Source organism: Mandrillus leucophaeus, unplaced genomic scaffold, assembly GCF_000951045.1.
Source record: "Mandrillus leucophaeus isolate KB7577 unplaced genomic scaffold, Mleu.le_1.0 Scaffold43, whole genome shotgun sequence".
NCBI lineage: Eukaryota > Metazoa > Chordata > Mammalia > Primates > Cercopithecidae > Mandrillus > Mandrillus leucophaeus.
Genome location: NW_012104587.1, coordinates 3,806,308 through 3,831,041, shown reverse-complemented (window position 1 = coordinate 3,831,041; position 24,734 = coordinate 3,806,308). Strand labels below are relative to the sequence as shown.

Below are 24,734 nucleotides of genomic sequence, written 5' to 3'. Positions count from 1 at the left end.
GCCCTGTGTGTTGTAGGATGGTCAGCAGCAGCCTTGTCCTCTGCCTAGTGCATGACAGCAACAATCCCCAAAATAATGATACCAAGAATGTCCCCTGGGGAGCAAAATCACACCCAGTTGAGAACCACCGTGTGTGTGTGTGTGTGTGTGTGTGTGTGTGTGTGTGTAGCCAGGTGATGCATATTCCCTTCTGAAATCGTTCCCAGTGATTGATACTCCATGGTCACTTTCGGGTCCTTCCATTTTCTCCTCTGGTGTCTTGTCTAGCGGCTGCCAGGTGTTCCCTGTGAAGGGATTCGTGGATCGACAAAAATAGAAATCTATTGCGGTAGCTACCTTCTATTGCTATACAACAAAGTGCCACAAATTTCGTGGTTTAGAACCACCCCCATTTATGAGCTCCTGGTTCTGCAGGTCAGAAGTCAGGGCCCAGCGTGACTGAGTTCTGTGCTCAGAGTGTCGGACGCTGAAGGAAGGTGGCAGCCAGGCTGCACTCTCACCTGGAGGCAGGGGAAGGAACCTGTCCCCAAGCTCATTCTTGTTGGCAGAATCCGGTTCCTTGCATCTGCAGGACTGAGGTCCCCGTTTCCTTGCTGGTGGTCTTCTGGGGCCCCTCTCAGCTCCTAGAGGTCACCCACATTCCTTTTCACATGGTGTCCCCCAGGCTGGAGTGCAGTAGCACCATCATGGCTCACGGCAGCCTCAGGCTCCCTGGCTCAGGTGATCCTCCCACTTCAGCCTCCTGAGTAGCTGGGACTACAGGTGCATGCCACCACACCCAGCTAATATTTTGTATTTTTGGTAGAGATGAGATTTTGCCATGTTGCCCAGGCTAGTCTTGAACTCCTAGGCTCAAGTGACTTACCCCCTCAGTCTCCTAAAGTGCTGGGATCACAGGTGTAAACCACTGCCCAGCCAGGTCTGCTTTCAGAGGGCTCACGTGAGCAGGGAGGCCCACTGGGATTATCTCCCTTTGTACAGTGGACTGCACCATCTAACACGGTGTGTCATGGAGTAAGTCATCAGATCCGCAATCCCAGCATTACACTGGGTACATACACCGGGGTGGGGGATCTTGAAGACATCGTGAAATTCTGCTTAGTGATGACCAAAGGGCAAGAGAGGTGTTTCTGGGACAGGACATGGAGCCAAGGGGTAGTAGGCCAGGTTGGGTGAGCAGGAGATGGAGGCCTGACCCCACCTCTGAGAGGGTCCCACTATATTCCTGCCCTCAGGGACACCCCAACACCTACCTCTAGGAGCAAGAATGGTGCCTGGGCAGACTCGGGGGGGTTCTGGCCTCCAATCTCCTTACAGATGGAGCGTCACCATGTTCTGTACTTAAGGGCAGAGTGAAGAAGCTGCAGGTCAGAGGAATGTGGCGGATGGGCCACAGGGCAGGGAGGGAGACTGAGTGTCGGCAGACAGGTGGGCTGGGGGACCACCATGTACCACCCCAAGCGACCTACAAAGAGACTCTAATTTGGGGGGATGGAGGAAGGAGGTGTTAGCCCAGCAGAGGGGACAGGAGGGTGGCCTTGGGCACGATGTCTGACTCCTCCTGAGGTGTGGGAGTGAGAGGCTAGGCCAGAGGCCAGAGGAGCTGGGCTTGTTGAAGATGGGCTGGGCTCTGTGCCCTGGTGGCTGAGGGTGACACACAGTTGGAGACAGAATTACCCTCCAGTCCCCAGCCTGTGAGCCCATGGTGAGGTTCAGGGCCGCGAGGATCCTGTAGGGCAAGGCCAAGGCAAGAGAGAGGCAGCTGGAGCAGAACTTGGGCAAGCTCGTTCTTGCACACACAAGACACACTCCAGAGCCCGCTGGAAATGCAGAGGGGCCATGTGCACGGCAGCAGCGTGCACTCACACAAGGGAGGCTAAGACCATGCACCTCACTTGTACTCTCAGGCTGCTGAGGGTGGGGGACAATGAGGTTACACTCGCCATTTCATTAGTGTAGGGCAAGGGGGACCCCTGCACCCTACAACGGACCCCTCCTAATGTTGTCACCACAGAAGGCGATTGCTCATGTGACAAATACTAACCATTTCCTGTGGAGTCAGGCAAAGGCCTGGGCCCTCCAACAAGTTTAGGGTAAACCCTGCACCCTGCACTCAGTGGCAGCCCCAGCCTCAGCAGCCCCGGCAAGGCAGAGCCAGAGCTGCAGGGACTGAGACATACACACAGAAGACTGGCAGGTGAACTAGAGCTTTTACTGAAAGTGCTCAGAGACCTGTAAGTCTCAGCTCTGCAAAGCACCGTGCGGTTATATGTGTACATCACCCTGATAAATGTGTAAGCCTGTCCCCCAGACTGCAGAGCAGCAAAGGGGCTAGGAAGGGCTAGTAAGCTTCAGGGCAGAGATTAACTTCAGCCTGCAACTGGGGAAGAGGCTCTTGAAACCCTCTTTCTCCACTTTTCCACCCGCTCGTCCTTGCAACTTCAAGTGGCTAGAGTGTAGAAAGGGCACAGTGTTAAGATTCAGAAGGCCCTGGCCAGGCACGGTGGCTCACACCTGTAATCCCAGCACTATGGGAGGCTGAGGCGGGCAGATCATGAGGTCAGGAGATCAAGACCATCCTGGCTAACACAATGAAACCCCGTTCTACTAAAAATAGAAAAAATTAGCTGGCGAGCATAGTGGTATGCGCCTGCAGTCCCAGCTATTTGGGAGGCTGAGGCAGGAGAATCGCTTGAACCTGGGAGGTGGAGGTTGCAGTGAGCCAAGATCACGCCACTGCACTCCCACCTGGGCAACAGAGGGAGACTCTGTCTCAAGAAAAAAAAAAAAGATTCCGAAGGCCCAGATTCTCATTCAGTCTGGGCTACTTCAAGCAGTCACCGGACATTCTGGGCCTCAGGCTATTTCTCACTGGAATTTGAAAGTAGCTAAGATTCTGACACAGTCGCCTCCAAGTTGGGCCATGTTCCGGCTGCCAGATGCCCTCAGAGCCCTCTAGGGCCCAGCAATCTCCTCAGAGCCATCACCCAAGGGTCACAGCTGCTGCAAGAGAGAGGCTTCATGGTGTGGAGAGGACACTCTTCTTGCCAGTGTGGGAGACCCAGCATTCAAAAGAACTGTCCTCCTCAGTTCCTAACCTTGTGTTGGCAAAACTGATTTGTTGCCCAAATCTCATGACTGCGAGAACAAAAATCTGTGCTGATATGCAAACTCTCTCAGTGGAAAGAATGAACCACTCCTCATCACAGGGAGAAACCTATGTGTTTTGGTTTTTCCCAGCCCGATTTTTCTGTCATATTTGGAGAAAAATTCCTTTTAAAAAAACATATCGGCCGGGTGCGGTGGCTCATACCTGTATTCCCAGCATTTTTGGGAGGCTGAGGTGGGTGTATCACTTGAGGTCAGGAGTTTGAGACCAGCCTGACCAACATGGTGAAACCCCCTCTCTACTAAAAATACAAAAAATTAGCCAGGCATGGTGGTGGGCGCCTGTAATCCCAGCTACTCGGGAGGCTGAAACAGGAGAATTGCTTGAACCCAGGAGGTGGAAGTTGCAGCGAGCTGAGATCATGCCATTGCACTCCAGCTTGGGTGACACAGAATTAGACTGTCTCAAAAAAAAAAAAAAAAAACCAAACAAAACTCTCAAACATAGTTTATTATATAGGTGAATCCTGGTCCCTGTGATGGGCTTATTGGTAGGATTTCCGGTAGCAAGCATAGGTACCAGGGCCTCCAACATTTTTGGATTTGCAGCAACAGGGGTCAGCTACTGACAGGGTCCAGTCATGCTGGATGAGGATGCCTCTGGTCCTTTTGGAAGCCTCATCCATTTATTTCCGGTAATAGGTCACTAAGGCTTTGGAGATGGACTGACGGATAGCATAAATCTGGGTCACATGACCACCACCCTTCACACAAACATGGGTGTGCATGTTAGCAAATCGCTCCTTGCTGAGAAGCAGAACTAGTTCCAGCAGCTTAAATTGCAGTGCTCGGCTCCATCATCTCCAGGGGCCACCCATTCACCTCGATGAGGCCACTGCCATGTTTGCAGTGGACTGAACGGACTGCAGCTGGCCCTTGGATGGCATGGCCAAGAGCACAGATAAGAGCGCCTCACTACAAGGCACCGCAAGCAGAAAAGGCACCTCTCTTTTTTTTTTTTTGAGATGGAGTCTCCTTCTGTTGTCCAGGCTAGAGTGCAGTGGTGCAATCTTGGCTCAGTGTAGCCTCCACCTCCCGGGTTCAAGCTATTCTCCTGCCTCAGCCTCCTGAGTAGCTGGGATTACAGGCGCACGCCACCATACCTGGCTAATTTTTGTATTTTTAGTAGAGACAGGGTTTTGCGACATTGGCCAGGGTTGTCTTGATCTCAGGTGATCTGCCTGCATCAGCCTCCCAAAGTGCTGGGATTACAGGCATGAGCTACTGTGCCCATCCTTCTTTTTTTTTTTAAGTTGTCTCTAGGGATCTCGTAGATATTTTCCTAGACCAGGCCATGACAGGACCAAGCAGACCACTTAGAGGGGAGGTAAGGCCCCTTTCTGCTGGATGAGGGCAGCCTCTAAGGAGAGCTAGGGGGTACCTCAAGGTCCTGAGTTTGCAGGGAATTGATTTATGAACTGAAGAATAAAACACTGGTAGTCGGGGATGGCACGGTTTCTGAGATAAAAGGAAAATACTTGAACCCTCCACCAATCTGCCCTGGGCTCAGGCAGACAGGCAGAAAGTGAAACAGCAGAGAAACCAAAAGTGAAATGGTTCATTCACATTTTATAACTTTCCCACCAAACTACCCTACTCAGAAAACACAAAAGAAAAAAAAATTAGGACATTTTCAGTCTGGGGCATGACAAGATAAGGAAGCTGCCTGGAAGCTGGGTGCCAACTCCATGAATTTGGGGGAGCTAATTGCTGGCCACTTGGGCCCCACCAGGGTGACAGAGATCCCTTCTTTCAGTCCTTTAAGCTCTTTGGAGAAAGTCAAGTGGCCATACATAACGACAGGGTCTGGGTTTCATTTATAAATAACCCAGGAACATTTTGTTGTTTTCAGTCTTCTAGGGCTGGGTTTTCCCAGCACACAGGGCTCTGGGGAGATGTGAAAACCATGGCACGTCAATGAGAATGCTGCCAGGGCGCCAGTTTGGAGCAGCCTCATTCAGACAACTGAACAACTACTTCATTCAGGATCCTCGGCCGTGGGCCCTTCCCTAGATCAGCCCAGAAGCTGCATCTCCGGGGTGGATCCCTAACAGTGCTGAGTAGGAGGCAAACCCTTTGGCTTCTAAGGCTGTCCCAGGAAGTCTGGACTGGGCCTGCCGGAGGCTCCTTGTCACCAATTGACACACAGCCTCTGGTGACAGTTCTGCCTAGGAGCCTCAGTATCTTCTTTTGAGAATAACACACACACACACCCACATCCACACACACCCACAAAGGTGTCAGTAGCTTGTGCGCTTTACTATGATGAAAAGAATGCTACTGAAATCTCAAATCAAATAAAAACACTAAGTCAGGCGCGTAAGATTGCAGGCAGGGCTGGAATTACTTATCTGCTCTCCAATGGTTGGAGAGCAAGAGGGGAGGACAAAGGAACTATCTATTCCCTCCGAAGGGATCTTACAAGCGGTGGGCGAACAAACCTCTCATCATGTCCTCTCTAGATTCCAGTGTCCTCTCTAGATTCCAGTGTCCTCTCTAGATTCCACCTGACTCAGCTCCCCTGAGATATCCCCCATTCTCAGATTTGAGTTCCTGCCTCTTCCTCTTAGCCTACCAGCCCGAGTTATTCCCTGACATAGGCCCCTAGCCCTCCAGGCTTCCACATCTCCCAGAATCGAGAAAGTTGAGAAAGTTGGACCCAAGGCTTTCAAAGTCGCAGGTTCAATTCAGAACTCTTTGAGAGCCCCCAGGGTCCTGCTCCCACAGGTTGGTGTCTTGATACTGGTTACATAACAATCAGTCCCCGAAGTTCTGACATCACCCACTGAAAATTCTCACCAGCCTGGACAGCCAAAGGGGTCTGTGTGTGGCCGGGGAGGATGGCGGGGGAGTGAGCCCCATGGAACAGCCAGGAACTGGTAAGGGGAGGTAGGCATAGGTCCCAGTAAAAGATGGTAAAAGATGGTGACCCCGAGAGGAAAGCGGAAGTATTTGGGTTTTAAAATTTCCCCCTAAGTTCCCACAAGATTTCATTGTTGCACCCACACTTCCCCACTTCCCCGCATAGGGAATTTTCAATTTCACTTCCCAAAACGCAAGTGACCAGAGGGCCTCAACTTCCTCATGTCCTCCTGCCCTGCCCCAGCTGTAACCTCTGTGGGGAAGCCTTCTCTTCTTCCGCGCGCGTCCGGTGTCACCCATGTCCTGCCCCGCTTGCGTCCCTCTCCCACTCCCACCCCTTCGGCCTGAGGGGAGGTCAGGCCTCTCGCTGCCCGTCAGTTTGCCCGTGTGTCCGCTTCTCCTTGCCCATTTTTATTTCCCCAGTCACCGCCCCGCCCCGGATTCTCTACTCCCTCAGCTTGCTCTGCTACCACTTTCCTGCCTCTCCCTCTCCCAAAGCAGATAAAAGATGAGGGGACAAAGACAGTGTGTGTCTGGGAAGCTGGGCAGAGAGGAGTAGGTGCCGCGGCCCGGGGGTACTCCGATGATTCCGGGGATTCTGAGCCAGCGGGAGGACGGCACGTGGGGAACGGCGGGCGCAGCGCGTAGTCAGGGAATCAAGGCACTGGGCACTGGGTGTCTCGTGGAGCCATCCCGCGGGGGTGTGGGGGGTCCACGGTGCCGGAAGGCGCGCAGGCCCACGGACCGTCGCCGCCTGACGCCTGCTCCTCGCCTTCCTAACCGCAGCACTTTCGCGAGCCTCCCCACGAGGGGCGGGGCGAAACAGGTACGGTTGCCACGGCACCCGGACCACAGCCTCGCGAGATTTGGAATCAGCCAATGGGAGGTGGGGGAGGGGAAGACGTGGCACAAGTCTAAGGGGCGGGGCCGGGAGGGGCTCCTCCCTACCTCTCCCAACTGCGCCCTGCCCCCGCCGCGGCGGCGCGAGCCGCCCCTCAGGGACTGACCCTATAAAGGCCGCTCCGCTAGGAGCGCGCTCCATTCGGCAGAGGGCGCTTCGGCTGGCTGGGCTGTGCGCCTGCGCAGTGTGGGTCGCTTCTCGTCCCCTGCCCTGGCCGGCCGCGCCTCGGCTCCGCGCCCTCGCCCCGCTCTCAGCCGCCGCTCTGCCCCGCAGCAGCCAGCCCCGTGTCCGGCAGTATGTTCAGCTGGGTCAGCAAGGATGCCCGCCGCAAGAAGGAGCCGGAGCTCTTCCAGACAGTGGCTGAGGGGCTGCGGCAGCTGTACGCGCAGAAGCTGCTGCCCCTGGAGGAGCACTACCGCTTCCACGAGTTCCACTCGCCCGCGCTGGAGGACGCTGACTTCGACAACAAGCCCATGGTGCTCCTGGTGGGGCAGTACAGCACCGGCAAGACCACCTTCATCCGGCACCTGATCGAGCAGGACTTCCCGGGGATGCGCATCGGGCCCGAGCCCACCACCGACTCCTTCATCGCGGTCATGCACGGCCCCACTGAGGGCGTGGTGCCAGGCAACGCGCTCGTGGTGGACCCGCGGCGCCCCTTCCGCAAGCTCAACGCCTTCGGCAACGCTTTCCTCAACAGGTACCCACCCATCACTCCAGGGGGCGGGGGGCGCGGCCGGGGCACACACCGCACTGGGAGCCTGACCCTCCCGTGGCTGTCGCCCCGCCATCCTTTGTCTCCGAGGCCCCAGTGAGACCCTCAGTGATCACTCCCTGGTCCAAGGGCCCTGCCGCTTCCCAGAGAAAACCCGCCGGTTTTCTAAGAGTGGGCGTTGCCGGCTCCCCCAGCTTCTGTTGTCCCCAGAATCTTCCAGGTTAACCACCGAGCCCTCCTGCAGATCCCAGCCCCACTCCCCTCAGAACCAGGGCCGCGGTGGGAAGCTGAGCCATTCCTGGGCTCCTTTTCTTGGTCTCCACCTCCTTCCCGCAGACTGGATGCACCTAATTCATGGAAATCAACCCTCCCTTCCCTGTCTCCTTAAGTGTCAATAGCAAAACACAATGAAACTTTTAGTCATTCCCTTTTCTGGTGCGGGGTGGGTCTGCTCTGCCTCCCCTGGGAGGGTGGTTTTGTGTAGGAGGGAGGAGGAGGATCTACTGTGGCTTGCTGACTTTGGGGCAGCCCCTTGGAGGCAGGGGACAGTTGAGATTTGAACACTTCTCCCAAAGGCAGCTCTCAAGAGGTCAGTGTTGCCTTGAGGGATTTCAGGAAGCAGGATGAGGTGGTGGCAGTGGGAGCCCTGCAATGAGATTCTGGCCCTAAGCCCTTCTGTGCACTGAGAGACAGAATCTGAGGTTCCTGCACCCGCTTGGACCTCACTTTCCCAGTGAAGTGGCCTCTGTACACGAGGAGAGTGATCTCCAGGACTCTGCCTCTCTCAGTGCTGTGAGTGAAACACAGTGCCCCCGCCCCTCAAGGAGTGCAATGGCCAGGCTCACTTTTCTCCAAAGAAACTTGAAACGTCCCGGTCCCAACCCCCAGGCATACCAAAGTACTTCATACCAAAGGACTACCTACCAAAGTACTTCACAGACCCTGCCCTCCCTGCCACCCACATTCACGGACTCCACATGCCTTTCAAATTCTGCACCAGGGAAGAGCCTCTGAAGGAATCTTTGAATCCTGCCTTCCAGGTCGCCGCCCTGCGTGGTCACATTCCTTTCCAGATGCCATCTAGCCGTGCAGGGCAGCTTGCCCTAGAGCCAAGCCGGTGGCCAGGCCTACTCCATGCACAGAGCTGACCTTCAGCAGGGTCTGTTGCCACTTCCAGTCATTTCAGACTGCCCTCCTGTTTTGTGGACGTTGATGTTTGTCTCTCAAGGTCAGGTTGAGTGCAGCCCTTTGGGCTAGGGGCCCTGAAGAGGCGGGGTCCTCTTGCTCTGACCTTACCTCGTTTCAAGATTTGTGCTTTGCGCACTGGTAGAGAAGTGATTAGCTGAAACCATTAGCTGGTGGGAGCCATTCGACCCTGTGAAAAGTTTGGTGGCTGTGCCAGAAAGTCCAAGTGTTAGGTCTCTGCTTCCATGCAAAACTTTGGGAAACCGTGGGAAGGGTCACTGCCCCCGCTGCCTCTGCTGTCCTGAGGTCTTCACTTTCCTTGTGAGGGCACACCTTTTTTGAAAGGAGAAACATGGCACAGGACCAGTTTTCTGAATTTGGAAGCCTAGAGTTTCAGAGCTGGAAGGATCTTAGACATCGTCTCCGCAGCTCCCACCTCACTGGTTCAGGAAACCGAGGCTCAGAGGGTCCAGCTGATTTGAGGAAGTCACCCCTTAGGTCAGCCAGCACTGACTGCCTGGTTTTTGCACAGCCAGTTACTGCCTTCTGCTGCTTCTACCTGAAAAAGAGCAATTCAGGATTGCTTTGTCCGAGACTGGTGCTTTGATGACTTTGGTGCCACAGGATCTGAGAGGTGGCACACGTTTATTTCCTTCTTGCTGCCACCTCATCTCCAGAGGATCCCTGATCACTGATGGCCTTGCTGAAAGAGCCCTGTCAGCCCGCGCTGAGGCCCCGAGCTGTGTCAGGATGTGTAGTGTGGGGAGTGTGCCCGGCGAGGAGGGTGCAACAAAGGGGGCTTTTCTCTGGCTGATACAGCCTCTCCCGGCTGAGTCTTAAAGAGACTCATTGAGTCGTGAACTTGACTTTCCGACCTTTTTCCCATATGTGGCTGCTCTAAGAATAAAATCAGCTGGAGCAGACCAAGGCAAGGTGCAGTCAGGGTGTCCTAAGAGTGTCTTGCGAAAACTCATTGCATAACTGGGACTGCCACCTGTGTGTCCTTGGTGAAATGGAATCAGAGGCATCTTTGCTGCTTGCTGCCTTTCTTGTTTTCTGCCATATACCCTGGGCTCTGCAGAGCAGCTGATTTCTGGGTCCTGTAGATATTAACTTGCTTTCTGGGCTCATTTATGAGGCATTTTTACGTATGTGACTTGGCTTCCCATCCTTCTATTCTGTAATCATCTCTCCAGCGCCTCCTGTCCCCAGCAGAAAGGCCAGGCCTGACCTGCATGCATTGCTGCTGGCACTGGGAGAGTGAGGCCCACGTTTTGCTCGCCCTGTGGGTCAGCTGGTCTTGCTCCACTGCTTTACAGAGCACCCCTTGCCCTGGCCAGCTGCCCTCTGCCTGCGGGCCCCTGGTTGCTGGGGGATGGGGCCAAAGGGAGAAGCTGATCGGCTGGGAGTCCTCCCCTCTGTTGGAAAGGCAGCTTTAAGTCTGTGTCCTACAGATAATAGGTCAGTCTTTTCTTTGCTCTCACTACATTTTTCAGAGAAGTTTTTTGTTTGTTTGTTTTTTGAGACAGAGTCTCGCTCTGTTGCCCAGGCTGGAGTGCAGTGGCACACAGTCTCGGCTCACTGCAACCTCCACCTCCTGGGTTCAAGCAATTCTCCTGCCTCAGCATCCTGAGTAGCTGGGATTACAGGCATGTGCCACCATGCCCAGCTAATTTTTTTATTTTGGGTAGAGATGGGGTTTCACCATGTTGGCCGGGCTGGTCTTGAACTCCTGACCTCAAGTGATCCGCCCACCTTGGCCTCCCAATGTACTAGGATTATAGGCATGAGCCACCACGCCTGGCCTTTCAGAGAAGTCTTTAAAGGAGCTTTTTCTGTGTCCAGTGAGGGATCCCTGCTCTCAACTGGGACTGCGCTTGCCTTTCTGGGCTGTTACAAGCTTAGTGCGAAACTCAGATGTGTGTCGCTAAGCCCTGGCCCACAAGTCACCAGCCTCTCCATGGCCTTGTTCTTCCTGAGCCTGCTCCGACTTTCAGAGAATAGGGTGTCTGTGTTTCTCCGTCCCACCGTCTACCAGCCTGTGTGGTCCCTAGCTTTTGCCCGCCGTCCGTTTCAATTCCCTCACCCAAGCGGCTGGTTGAAAGGGCAGGGCTGGCCGTAGCAGTAGTAGGAAGGGGCCAGCTCTCTTCAATGTGGACATTTAGCCAAGTGGTGGAAAGATGGGATTTCAAGGTCCCAGTGTGACCTTCTGTCTCCCCTCTGAATTGAATGGTGACCTAGGCTTGCACAGTTTTCACTAGCAAGTCAGCAGCTTGAAAGTTGATCTCTCAAACTCTAGGGGAAAAGTAAATGTGAGGAAGTGCCGATGTGGGTCAGTTTGAGCCTGCTGGTTGCATTCCCGGTTGAGAAAGTCTGTACAATTTGCCGGCCACCCCTGGAAACTAAGACAATAGAAAACCACCTGTCAGTTCCCCGCTTCAGGAGAGGAAGCCACAGATGGAGCGAAGGAGTACAGAGAGCCCTTTGTTGTGTCCGGAGCAGCAATGACTGTGTCTTGATGCCTCTCTTCTGGCTCTTGCTCTCGTGTAGGTTCATGTGTGCCCAGCTGCCCAACCCTGTCCTGGACAGCATCAGCATCATCGACACGCCCGGAATCCTGTCTGGAGAGAAGCAGCGGATCAGCAGAGGTAAACAGCTCTGACTGCAGCTCGGCCGCTGGCTTTGTCACAGATCCTTCTCTCTAAGATCTGCAACCTGGTTCAGATGCTGCCTTTGAGATTTCTCCATTTTTTTTTTTTTTTTTTTTCTGAGACGGAGTCTTACTCTGTCACCCAGGCTAGAGTGCAGTGGCGCGATCTCGGCTCTCTACAACCTCCGCCTCCCAGGTTCAAGCCATTCTCCTGCCTCAGCCTCTCGAGTAGCTGGGACTACAGGTGCCTGCCACCACGCCTGGCTAATTTTTGTATTTTCAGTAGAGATGGGGTTTCACTATATTGGCTAGGCTGGTCTCAAACTCCTGACCTCGTGATCTGCCCACCTTGGCCTCCCAAAGTGCTGGGATTACAGGTGTGAGCCACCGCGCCCAGCTGCCCTCAAGATTTCTTCTAGTCTCAGGCTTTCTAAAAAAAAATGTGGCTGGGTGTGGTGGCTCATGCCTGTAATCCCAGCACTTTGGGAGGCCGAGGCGGGCAGATCATGAGGGCAGGAGATTGAGACCATCCTAGCTAACATGGTGAAACCCCATCTCTACTAAAAAATAGAAAAAATTAGCCGGGTGTGGTGGCGGGCACCTGTAGTCCCAGCTACTCAGGAGTCTGAAGCAGGAGAATGGTGTGAACCTGGGAGGCGGAGCTTGCAGTGAGTCGAGATTGTGCGACTACACTCCAGCCTGGGTGACAGAGCGAGACTCCATCTCAAAAACAAAAAAAAAAACATGTGTCCGAGTAAGAACCCATTTTACATCAGCCTCCCATCTCCACAGTGCTCTGTGCACTGAAAGGGCGGGAGCTGCTTTCTTCCTTGGCTCCCTAGGCCCAGGCGATGGGAGCAACCATGGTGAGACTGCAGCCAATCTTGTGTGGCTGTCATGCTTTTGAACCCTTGGGGCCTGCTGGAAACAACAGGATCAGAATGGCCTTGGGCCATGCTGTGAGGGTGCAGGAAGCATTGCTGACTGTGAACAAGCCCCTGGTCCCCAGAGCTTATTAGCCTTAGTCTGTGTTTAAAAACCTTTGCCCCCCCAAAGCCATATACATTCCTCACGAGTCCAGCAGGACTGAGAGAGAGCCAAGCAAAAGGAGAAGCTGGTAGAAATTCATGGAACAGTTAGGGGCTGGTGGAAGTTTGCTTATATTTGTTTAGAGGTTGATAGCAGCCTCCCTGGCTGAGGCCTTCATGCTGTGCAGTAGTGCGCCATGCCCATTCCAATTGTGTAAACTCCTGCCTAGATTCTGCCAAGCTCTTTTGAAGATCTGTTTCAGGATGAGCCTGAACTGGGTCCTCCCATCTGTCACTGCCCCTTTTTCGCAGAAGGGTGGGGCACTTTGGGGCCCGATGCTTTCTGGGAGGAGCTTGAGGGTAGGCTGGTACCTGGCAGGTGGAGTGGAGTCTACAGCTCCAAATGTGAAAATGAAATAAGATCAAACTCAAAGAGGGGTTGAGGACAAGGGAGCAAGTTTGTTGATGATTAACTTGCAGATCTTTCCCGTGTCCCTTACCCTCTGGACTGGCCTGTGGTGCGTGAGCCTTGCAGTCAAAGCTGGCAGCTAGGATTTGGGGTGCACGTATCTCTCTGCTGGGGCTCTGAGGGCGTGGGGACTCTGTTCTTGGAGCTGAGAAACCTTGCTTCTCTTTCCTTCCAGCCTTGCGGGCCTTGCCCGTGTGGGATTGCATCAGAGCGTACTGAAATCATTGCCCCTCATCTGGTTTCAGAGCTGCCAGTTAAGCTGTTAGATTCTCCCACCCCTGGTGATAGTGACGCTCCTAGGAGTCCAAGGGAGTAGATTTGGAGACCCTTTCTAAAAGAAAAAAAATAAGGCGAGGGCTAGTATTTTTATTTCTTACTGCTATTATTGTTCCAACCTAGTTTTAGTAAATACCTGATAAGCAAAAACCCTGTCGTTTGCCAAAGCAAGGTCAGAAAATCTGAATAAGTTACTTTTTTTTTGTTTTTGTTTTTGTTTTTTTTTTTTTGAGACAGAGTCTCACTGTGTCGCCCAGACTGGAGTGCAATTGTGTGATCTTGGTTCACTGCAACCTCCTACTCCCTGGTTCAAGCGATCCTCCTGCCTTAGCCTCCCAAGTAGCTGGGATTACAGGTGTGCGCCACACATGCCCGGCTAATTTTTATATTTTTAGTAGAGACGGGATTTCACCATGTTGGGCTGGCTGGTCTTGAACTTCTGACCTCAGGTGATCCGCCTGCTTCAGCCTCTCAAAGCATCATCACAGCCTTGAACTTTTGGGCTCAAGCGATCCTTCTACCTTAGTCTCCCGAGTAACTGGGCCCACCGGTGCGGGCCATCGTGCTTGGCTGGGGTTGTATGTCTTGTGTTGCTTGCCTTGACCCTGCCCTCTGAGACACTCTCTCCCCACCGCTTACTCCCTCTGCTTCCTTTCCCTGGTAGGAAAGAGGCAGGCAGAGGTGTCTACACTGGTTGTCTCTGGGACAAGCACCAAAGTGTATGCTCCATATCAGTGGATCTGCAGACACAACATGGCATTTTGATTGGGAGCAAGGGGTTGACGTAGGTGTTGCCTTGTGGTCCCCGCCTTGGAGTTGCTTGTGCAGATGACAGGTTGGAGGAGCAAGCCAGCAGGACACAAGGCTGCTGTCAGTGTGCTGACCTGTTCTGCCTGTGTGGCCTCCCTGTCCCCTCCAGGCGCAAAGTGTGGCCCCTCTGCATCCCTGAGAGGCCAGGCTCCCCTATATCCACAGAAGGTCATCTCTAGCCATCATGGGCAGGAAGGAGCTGGTGGCTGAAAGAGAAGTACATCACTCTGATTGGAGGAGGGGTTTCCTGCTGTGAAGTAGCAGAAGATCAAACCGATTTTACTAGACCATTTCTTTTCCTCCATAGCCCTGGCGGCCTTGGTTTAGATGTGTCTTACTGAAAGTTACCTGGTTAGGGTTTGAATGATGGTGTTGTATTGTCAGGAGAAAGCATCGCTCAGTACCTCTTGGAGGTGCTAGGTGTAAACTCCAGGATGAGCCCCACTAGGTGGACACAGGAGGAGTGGATTTCTGTTTCCGGAGGCCACGCCCATCAGTCATGGAAAGGCCCGTGTGACCTGTCCAGCAGAGGAAGTCGGAGTCAAGCAGTGCGTTCCCGGCAGGGCTGGCTGCCTACTACTGCCTTTGCTGGTGGCGTGGAAGGCAGGTGTTTCCCTTTCAGAAAGATAGGGCCGGCAGAGCACGCACATGGGCCCCGGCGTGACACGCCTCCCCTGTCCTGCCAGCCCGTTCCCTGGAAACATGTCCTTGTGGAGGCCGTGGATGGACATTGGGGTTGCTGATTTCATTTACTTCCATTTCCCACCCCGTCTGGCCCCTCCTGGCCTCTCCTGACTCTTTTTCCCCTTTCCCCATGGTCCTAATGTGTGCAGGAAACACGGTCTGGAAAGATAAGGTGGGCTGGTGCAGGCCCAAAGCGGTCAGGATGCAGCCGGGCTTTGTCAGGGATCCCTGAGGACTGCCTCAGGGACGAGAAGGGGACCGGGTTGGGGTCTCTCGGGCTGCCTTTGCCTGTGTGCTAATCTGAGTGACTTTAAAGATACTATTCTCCTGTGTCAGCAGAGAAAGGTGGCCTCTGGGGGCTGCGTTCATTCTTGAGTGCTGCCTGTGTGACTGATAAGGGCACAAAGGGCAGCTGGGCCTGGCAGGGGTGGTGCCCTTGGCTCCAGGGGCTGCCGACCAATTGCGTGGTCCCGGCAGTGCCTGGATGCCGAGTCATCCCCTGGCGGGGCCTCTGTGGGCAGCCCGGCCAGTTCGTTCCCCATCGTGGTCACTAGGCAACTGTGAACAAAGCGGGAGTTTTTGTGCCTCAATCTCCCCATGAAAGCTGTATCGGCAGGGTAGTGTTGCTTCAACTTGCAGTAGCAGATCGGAGACCTGGCCAGCTTTGTGTCTGACTTTCTGCTGGCCACTGCCACGTCAGTGAGCTCCACTGAGTTATCACAGCTGCTGCATCTAGGAGGAAGCTCCTGCCTTTCAGAGGAGGAAGCAGGGGCTTAGGAAAGTTAAGTAATTGGCCTAAGATGACAGCGAGGCCAGCAAGTGTCGGCACTAGGATTTGGACCCAGGCAGGGGCTGTGCTCCTGCTGTGGCAGAGCTGAGAAGGGCACCTTGGCGTGAAAGCTGCGGGTCCAGGAGTGCCGAGAGCTTGGGTCAGACAGATCTTTGCCCTGGTTGGGTCATTACTGTGGAGGTCTTCTCAGCCGTCCTGAGACACACAGAGGCCACCCTCTGTTTCTCTCCCGCCTAAGGTTAGACTCCAGTCCTGAAATGGACCTGAGGTCTGGGGCTTTGAACAGCAGTGCTGGTATTGTCTTCCCTGTTCCCTGTCTCCAGCCATAAATGACCCCTTGGGCTATCCAGGGAGCCTGGTGGCCTGGGCTCTCGTTTGCCCTCTGGTGGTCTGCAGGCTCCCTCTAATCCTGGGAGCTGTCCTGATCCTTAGTCGTTGGATGGGGCCTCCCTGCCCACACTCCCACCTGTGTGTCCTGAGCCCTCTGGCCCAGAGGCGGGCCTGCACCGCGGGCCGCCCCCACTTGCTGCCGACACCTCCTGAGGTGGAGATGCCGCTGCCAGCAGCCCCCCCAGGCCGGGGTTTCACCAGGGTGCTCCGAAGACCATCAAATGCTCCCAGGGGCAGCCCAAAGGCCGTGAGCCAGGCCAGGTGCTGTGTCCTTCTTGGATTCAGCATCCACAGCACAGGTAGATCAGAAGTTCAAGTCCCACATCAGTACTTGAGGAGCTGGGTGGCTGTAGGGAGTTGCCATAGTCCCTGAGAACTGCATCAGTCCATCAGGAAACAGCACAGCTGCTCCGGTTATTGTAGATTACTGGAATTTACATGTTAAGCTCTTGCCTTAGTGCCTGGTGTACAATTAAGTGTTCAAGTGTCAGCTGGTTCATAGTCAACAGATTGAAAAGCCCAGGGCTTTCCAGACTGTGATCTGAGTAACATCCTGGGGAGTATCAGGGCAGCGCTGACTCAGCCGGGGTTTCCCATTGGGTTCCAGGCCCTCCTTTGCTCCCAGCTCCAGGCCTCCCAAAACCCCCTGCTCGTCCCACCTGACTGTGGCCTCCCTTTGTGGCCCAGCAGGCCAGGATGCCAAGACAGCTTTTGGCCTCAGCCTCTGCTGGGGGTGTGCAGGCTCTGCCGCAGAGGAGGCGTACCAGGCACTGCCTGCGCTCGGCACCTGTTCCCCAGGCTGCGCACTGGCGGTGGGCTGGGGAGCAGCTGGCCAAGCGCCTGCAAACATTCCGTTTATATTTGGGGGATGAGGCATTCTTCATGCGTTTGAAGTCCTTGCCTACACACCCATCAGAATCTGAGCTTCTTAAGCCCAAAATACAAATCCTGCGAGTAAATAAGAGCAAACATTTACTCCTGCTTGCAGTGTGCCAGGCTCACTCCATCCTCCCGCGGCCCTCCGAGCTGGAAACCTACTGTCTTCATGTTACAGATTGAGAAGCTGGGAACCGAGGTTCTGAAAGCAGAGGCCTGCTGGGTCATACAGCTGGTTGTTGAGTAAAAGGTTCAGGATGGAAATGTGGGCCTGATTCCAGAGCTCCTCTGCCCCCTCCCGCCCCTCTTTTCTGCTCCTGTCTGATTTGCTGGGGTCTACGTTGTGTGTAGTGAAGTCCACCCTCCTCAGGTGCCCGGCTGTACAAAGCATTCCTGGACGGCCACCACCATGACACAGAGCATTCCCATTGTCCGAAAGTTCCCGTGCCCCTTATAGTCACTCCTGGTCCCAGGCAGCCCACTGACCTTTGCCTTTTCCGGAATGTACCTAAATGGAATCATACAGGATGAAGCCTTTTGCTTCCACCTTCACTTAGCAGGATGCTTGTGAGCTGCATCCGTGTGTTTGAGAGCACCCGTGGCCCGCTCCTCTTTGTTGGGGGTCCTTGTCCCATCATAGGGATGCACCATCAGTTGTCATCCGTTCACCTGTCAGGGGTGCCTGGGTTGTTCCACCTGGGGCAGTTTTGAGTCAAGTTCATGCTTTGTGTGGGTGTGTGCTGCTGTTGCTCTCAGGTAAAGCTGAGGAATGGAGGCGCCTCTGTGCTCCCCTGGAAAACTCTTCCCGAGCAGCGTCAGCCTGAGCAAGCCCAGGAACGAGGCCTCGGGTACGGATTCCTCTTCGTTCCTGGATCTCTGTTTTGTTTTTCTGGGCGCAGCGCGCGTTGGAAACCTGTGTGATGGAGAGCTAGGGCGAGAAATACTGAAGCCCACGCAGCTTGAATGACAGGAAACAAAAGTTGATTGAAGACAAACCCTCTATTGTTTCATGTTCTAGAAATCTTTGGAATGTATAAAGCAGCTTTTCCCCCTGCGGCTGGAACTACCTGTGTTTTGGAGGCTGCTGGGGTAGGGCAGGGAGGCCTGAGAACCTCCCTTTTCCCCTTCTGCACTGGCGGGAAACATGGTCCGACTGTTGTCAGAAAGGCAGATCCTCTGAGGCCAGCGCCTGGAGAGAGGACCCCAGAGCCACAGTGGCCTGGAGGAGGCTGGGCGGGATGTGGGTCGCCATGAGAGGCACCTGCGTGCGTGCTACCCTGAGGTGCCACGCCTGGCTCAGCCTGGTTGCCTGGAGCCGCTCTGTTCTTTCGTCCCACACCCCCAGGACTTCTCGTTTTCACTTTTTAGAAATTGTGATAAAGTACACCTAACATATAATATTTACCATTTTAATCTTTTTTTTTCGGGGGGAGATGGAGTTTCACTCTTGTTGCCCAGGCTGGAGTGCAATGGCGTGATCTTGGCTCACTGCAACCTCCGCCTGCCAGGTTCAAGTGATTCTCCTGCCTCAGCCTCCCAAGTAGCTGGGATTACAGGTGTGCGCCACCATGCCCGGCTAAGTTTTGTATTTTTAGTAGAGACGGGGTTTCACCATGTTGACCAGGCTGGTCTCGAACTCCTGACTTCAGGTAATTCGCCCACCTTGGCCTCCCAAAGTGCTGGGATTGCTGGCATGAGCCACCGCGCCCAGCATTTTTTTTTTTCTCCCGAGACAAAGTCTTGCTCTGTTGCCCAGGCCGGAGTGTAGAGGTACAATCTCAGCTCACTGCAGCCTCTGCCTCCTGAGTTCCAGAGGTTCTCCTGCCTCAGCCTCTTAGGTAGCTGGGATTACAGGCGCACAGCACCACACCTGCCTAATTTTTGTATTTTTAGTAGAGACGGGGTTTCACCATGTTGGTCAGGCTGGTCTTGAACTCCTGACCTCAGGTGATCAGCCTGCCTTGGCCTCCCAAAGCACTGGGATTACAGGTGTGACCCACTACACCCGGCCTCATTTTAACCACATTTTTTGGTCATGCACCCCAGAAAAGTAGATTTTAACTATTTGTAGGTATGCATTTCACTGACATTTAACACGTTCTTCATTGTTCAGCTGTCACCACCATCCAGCTCCAGAGTTCTTCAGTTCCCAAAGGGAAACTCTTCCTGCTCCACACCAGCTCCCCTCCCTGCTCCCCGCAGCCCCTGCACTCCCCATTCTATATTCCTTTTCTGTGCACTTGATTTCTCCTGGTATCTCCTGTGAGTGGAATCCTACAGTGCCGTATCCTTTTGTGACAGGATGTTTTAAAAACACTTCCATTTTAGGTTCAGGGGCACATGTACAGATTTGTTATACAGTTAAACGGAGTGTGGTGGGGTTTGGCGTACAGATTATTTCATCACCCAGGTAATAAGCATAGTATCTGATAGGCAGTTTTCTTTTCTTTTTTTTTTTTTTTGGAGACAAGGTCTCGCTCTGTCACCCAGGCTTGGAGTGCAGTGGCATAATCACAGCTCACTGTAGCCTCAACCTCCCAGGCCCAAACAATCCTCTTACATCAGCGTCCCAAGTAGCTGGGAATACAGACGCGTGCCACCACACCCAAATTTTTTAAATTTTTGTAGAGAGGGGGTCTCGCTATGTTGCCCAGGCTGGGCTCAAGCAGTCCTCCTGCCTCAGCCTCCCAAAGTGCTGCAATTACAAGCGTGCGCCACCATGCCCAGCCTGCTAGGCAGTTTTTCTGTCCTCACCCATTCCACCCTCAAGTAGGCCCTGGTGTCTATTGTTCTCTTCTTTGTTGCAATGTGTACTTGATGTTTCGCGCCCACGGGGAAGTGAGAACATGCGGTATTTGGTTTTCTGTTCCAGTGTTAGTTTGCCGAGGATAATGGTCTCCAGCTCCATCCGTGTTGCTGCAAAGGTCATGATCTTGTTCCTTTTTATGGCTGCGTAGTATTCTATGTGGTATAGGTACCATGTTTTCTTTATCCAGTCTACTGTTGATGAGTATTTTGGTGGATTCCATCTTCGCTATCATGAATAGTGCTACAATGGACATATGTGTGCATGTGTCCTTATGGCAGAATGATTTCTATTCTTTAGGGTTTATGCCTAGTAATGCGATTGCTGAGTCGAATGGTAGTTCTGTTTTAAGTTCTTTCAGAAATTGCCAAGCTGCTTTCCACAGTGGTGGAACTGGTTTACATTCCTACCAGCAGCGTGTAAATGTTCCCTTCTCTCTACAACCTCACCAGCATCTGTTGCTTTTAGACGTTTTAATAATAGCCATTCTGACTGTTATGAGATGGTGTCTCATCGTGGTTTGCTTTGCATTTCTCTAATGATTAGTGATGAGTATTTTTTCATATGCTTGTTGGCTACGTGTGTGTCATCTTTGGAAAAGGTGACAGGCTTATTTCATCACTTAGCATCCTGTCTTCCAGGTCCCAGGATTTTCTGAGCCAGAGCTTCCTGGTGGCTCATGATCCCTTATCAGAGGGGGCTCTGGCTTTTACTCACTAAAACCACTCCCTCTGCAGGCAGGCCTTTCTCTCCAGCCCACCAGCTTGGGCCATGTTTTCTGTGTCCTTTTGCTAGGTGTCAGTTCTGTCACTCCCACCGGGGCCTGAGCTAGTCAAGCTAACAGCAAGGTTCCCTTGGTGGGTTCCAAAGCCTGAAGGCTTGTTGCCTTGGGCAGTGCCAGGGGTGCTGGCAAGCCCTGTTCTGTACTTGTCACCAGCCGTCCAGCTCTGATCCGGAGAGTGGCTCGGTGCTCCCGCTGTGCGGGGTAGCCTTTGGCACCTCTTGAAACCCGGCGTCTTTAAGACTGAGTGAGGTGCTTTGAGGGCAGTGAGGGCCTGGTGGGCTAAGGAGCACCGGAGGGCCTGGTGGGGCTTGCAGTTACCTGGTCACATGCCTGCGTGGCACAGGCCTGAGTGCTGTGGCCCTTTTTGTCACCTGTGGGTGTGGCTGGCCGGTCACTGTGTTTCCCTCACAGCAAAAGCACATTTTCTGTAATAAACAGGAAATGTTATTCACCTGCAAAAAAATGGATTTACCTCTGTTGAGTCCAACTTGAGATGATGGCCAGTAACTGGGTTTCGGGGCAGGTGGGGCCGGGCTCCTTGACCTGGGGCAGGGAGTTTTGGAGTGCTCACTCTTCCTTCTCCTCTTTTTTCTCTCTTTCCCCAGGGTCCCCCAGCCATCCAGGGGGAGGCGGGAGTGGGGCCTTGCTGGGTGGAGTTTGGGAGGGTGACCTCAGCTCCCCAGGCGCCGTCCTGACTCCCAGGCCAAAGCTAACATGGGCTGAGCACAGCCCATCAGGGTGCCCTTATTCCCAAGAACTCAGTTTTGGCATCACAGCCTCCCCAGCTGTGTGAATTCTAGTTTCAGCTTGTGGCGGGCTGAAGACAAATGATTTGTCGAGGGGAGAAGTTGGGCCCCCTTTTTGCTGAGCGAGGAGCCTCAGTCCTTGAGTCATCGCCTTTTCGGTACTGACCTGCGTTCCCAGAGCTGGCCATAAAAGGCTGTGGGCTGTGGGCCCCAGGCAGGCCCTGCAGGCTCAGCTAGTGTGGCCTGGTGGCTCCAGGGGCAGAGGCGGCCTCTCCCTGCCCCTGCTTCCCTCATGTTGCCCTTGGCCTCTCTTTCTGGTTTTCTGCTGAGACTTCACCCTTTGGGCATCCCCTCCTGTGGAGCTCGGAGCCAGCTGCAGGGAGTCCGGGTGCCCGGGGCCTCGTACTTTGGAAGCAGGAGCCTGTGGTGGCATGAGGTGCCCTGGCGCGATGCCCTTCCACACGTTCTGGGCACAGGGAACCTGGCAGTTCTGCTGTCTCCGACCATCCGCCTAAGCCTCTGGAAGGCTGACCGGGCCTCCCTGCCCAGGCTGGAGGCCAGGACCCCGGCTTCCCTGCACTCCTGCCCTGTTGAGAAGCTTGGCCCTCAAGGCTGCTTCTGGTCCGAGAGCCCTATTTCCTGTTGGGCTGGGGCAGGGAATGGTCGCACATCACCTGTGGAGAGGCTGCCGAGGCTGTGTGACTGAAGCTGTGGATTTGGGATTTTCCTTACGTTTTGGTGACTTTGCTCAAGGATGAAAGTCCTTGACCGATGATAGGTCCCAGGCCGCTGTCCCCTTGTTCCCACAGAGCCCTGGCTTCCCCGGCCCCGGCCTGCAGAGAAGGCTGTCCCTGCCGGGTCCTGGGCTGGAGGTCCTGGGCTGGAGGCCCAGTGCTCCCACACGCCCTCCTCCCTGCAGCGCCGAGCGCCGGCGGAGGAACTGGTATTTAAATTTCACAGATGGACAAAGTAACTGAGAAGTTTAAGAAAAGAACTTCAGGTCACAGAGTCAGTGGCAGGGGGCGGGAGTGAAGTGCAGAGCCATCTTAGTGGCCTGAGTTCCTTCTGGGAGCACCAGGTGTGGGGAGGGGCTCCGCGCCCCTGTGGCTTTGGGCTCACAGATGGCGCCAAGCACGCTTGGGCCTGGGGCCGGGCCGGGGCGGGCGGCGGGAGTGTTTATCCCATGAACGAGCTTGGCTCTGCACACCCGGTGGTGCCGTTTATCTTGGCGTGCTTGTGCATGGAGGCAGCCTCTCGGGAGCCTGGGCTGTGGACCTGCTTTCGCCCTGGAGGGCTTTGCAGGGTGGGAGCAGCGGATGCCACCAAGGGGGAGCCCGTGCGGTGGTGGAGTCAGCAGCAGCTCCCGCTGGGGTACAGCAGGGCTGCCCTCCCATCGCCGTGGGCGACCCTGTCCAGCTGCTGCGTTTCCCTTGGAGCTCCCACCTCGCTGCTGTTTTTCTATCCCGCTCAGTCTAGAGAGCGCCCGTGTCCATCCCCAGCTTGGCGAGAGGGTGGTGAGTGTTTTTCACGGGGATGCCAGGAGTGGGCAGTGGGGTGAGGACGGGTTTGGGTCCAAGCTGGGCGACTGTCAGACTGTTGTGTGCAGGAGTGGCTTCTCCCACTTACTTCCAGAGCCTGACTGCTCTCTGGGAAGTACTTCGTGCTTCTGAAGAGGGCCGGCCTACATTTGGGTGGCCTGGGACCTGTGGGCAGACTGAGCCAGGGAGGTGAGGCTTGCCCAGAATCAGGCAGAGAGGACGTGGCCCCTCGGGGGTGGGGCCCAAGCTCCCCAAGGACTCCGGGCGTTTGTTTCCACATGGCCCGCCTGTCACTCCTCACTCTTCCTAGACCGGGAAGGACAGAGCTTTTACTCTAGGGGCAGAGGACGAGGTGAGGATTTGTTTTGTTTTGTTTTGTTTTGTTTTTGAGACAGGGTGTCACTCTGTCACCCAGGCTGGAATGTAGTGGCATGATCACAGCTCACTGCAGCCCCAACCTCCTGGGCTCAGGTTATCCTCCTGTCTTCGCCTCCCAAGTAGCTGGGACTACAGGCCGGTACCACCTTTGCAGAGTCGGGATTTTGCTGTGTTGCCCAGCAAATATTCTGTGGAAATATTTTGAAGAGGCCTAGTTGTCATGTAGGATTTAAATTAAACCGCTGTTACAGAGACCCAAAAATCATTGGCTTAAGTCAGATAGCCGATAGTTTATGTGAAAAACAACAGTCCAAGGCCATTCTGAACATGCAGCTTTCATCTCTGAACCCAAGGTGCTTCCTCCAGCTCCTCCCATCACATCAGTGTCCCAGTCCTCAGGAGGGAGAAAACAACAAAGGGCTCATGCTCCTTTCCTTGTTCATTTCTGCTGAAGGAAGCTGGGAAATGCAATCTCAAGCTGGGAGGCCGTGAATCCAGCTGAAACTAGATAGTTATTTCTAGTTCCTTCCTTTAGGAGGAATTTCAGTTAGCAGTCTCTGCCACAGGCGACAAGAGTTTGCTTTAATTGGCGGGCCTTAATTGGGCCGTAATGGGTTGGTGGGAAGCAATATAGAATAGAGTTTAGAATCCAGACACGGTGGCTCAGGCCTGTCATCCCAACACTTTGGGAGGCCAAGTCAGGAGGATCTCTTAGAGCCCAGGAGTTCAGCATAGACATAGTGCTGAACATATCTACAAAAATAAAAATTTAAAAATTAGCCAGACATGGTGGCACATGCCTGTAGTCCCAGCTACTCAGGAGTCTAAGGTGGGGGGATGGCTTGAGCCCAGGAGTTCAAGGTTCAGTGAGCCAAGATTGTGCCACTGCACTCCAGCCTGGGTGACAGAGCAAGACCCTGTCTCTAAAAAAAAGAATATAATTTTTTTAAAAAAAGAATATAGAGCCTAAAGCTGGAGTCTATCCAGTCCAACCACTTTGTTTTGGAGAAGTATTTAAGACCTAGGAAGGGGAAGTGGTTTGTAGCACTTCCTGGGCTTCTTGTAGAGCAGAGGTCAGCAAACTTTTTCTGTAAGGGTCGCATAGTTAATACTTCCAGCTTTGCAGACCTTTCACAGCTTTGCAGTTTCTATCACAACGACTGAACTCTGCTGTGTTAGACAAAAGAAGCCATGGATAATACAAATGAGCATGGCTGTGTTTCAATAAAACTTTATTTATACAAACAGGTGGTGGGCCAGGTTTGATTCCTGAGCTGTAGTTTGCCAACCCTTGTTGCAGAAAATAAGTGAGATTCCTGCAAAATGGGGAGCCTGGCACATCAGCACTGAACAGGGAGCAGCTGCAGTTACTGTTGCAGGCACCTCTTGTCACTGCCTTCCCAGGGCACACAGCTGGCAGGTGGCAGCACTGGAGTCTATGTTCTACCATCTATGCTGTGCTGAGTACAGTGCTGGGTCTCCTCACTCTCGCCCTCGTCTGACCCACCTAAGAGCTTGCACTATGGGACGACTTTTGCATTAGCACCTGTTTATGCCAAGTGCTACATGGGTTGGGAGTGTTATGGTGGGGGCAGGAATAGGGGAGATAATCCTGCCCTCAGGGTGCTGTACTGTCTAGATGAGCACCTTCTAGGAATTTTTTTTTTTTTTTTTTTTT

The 24,734-nt window shown here is 53.9% G+C and overlaps 1 protein-coding gene across 2 annotated transcripts in view; it reads left to right on the top strand.

Annotated features, from left to right (window-relative positions):
* The first annotated feature begins 5,945 nt into the window (after positions 1–5,945).
* The window catches only part of EHD1 (EH-domain containing 1), a 33,900-nt gene continuing 15,111 nt past the window's right edge, over positions 5,946–24,734 (top strand). Inside the window, exons 1-4 of one of the 2 annotated variants that reach the window (XM_011993520.1) lie at positions 5,946–6,047; positions 6,532–6,856; positions 7,205–7,631; positions 11,382–11,479. In XM_011993520.1, the coding sequence (XP_011848910.1) occupies positions 7,228–7,631; positions 11,382–11,479 (502 nt within the window). In that variant the 5' untranslated portion in view covers positions 5,946–6,047; positions 6,532–6,856; positions 7,205–7,227. The remainder of the gene's footprint in view (positions 6,048–6,531; positions 6,857–7,204; positions 7,632–11,381; positions 11,480–24,734) is intronic. The other variant, XM_011993519.1, reaches the window with a different exon arrangement.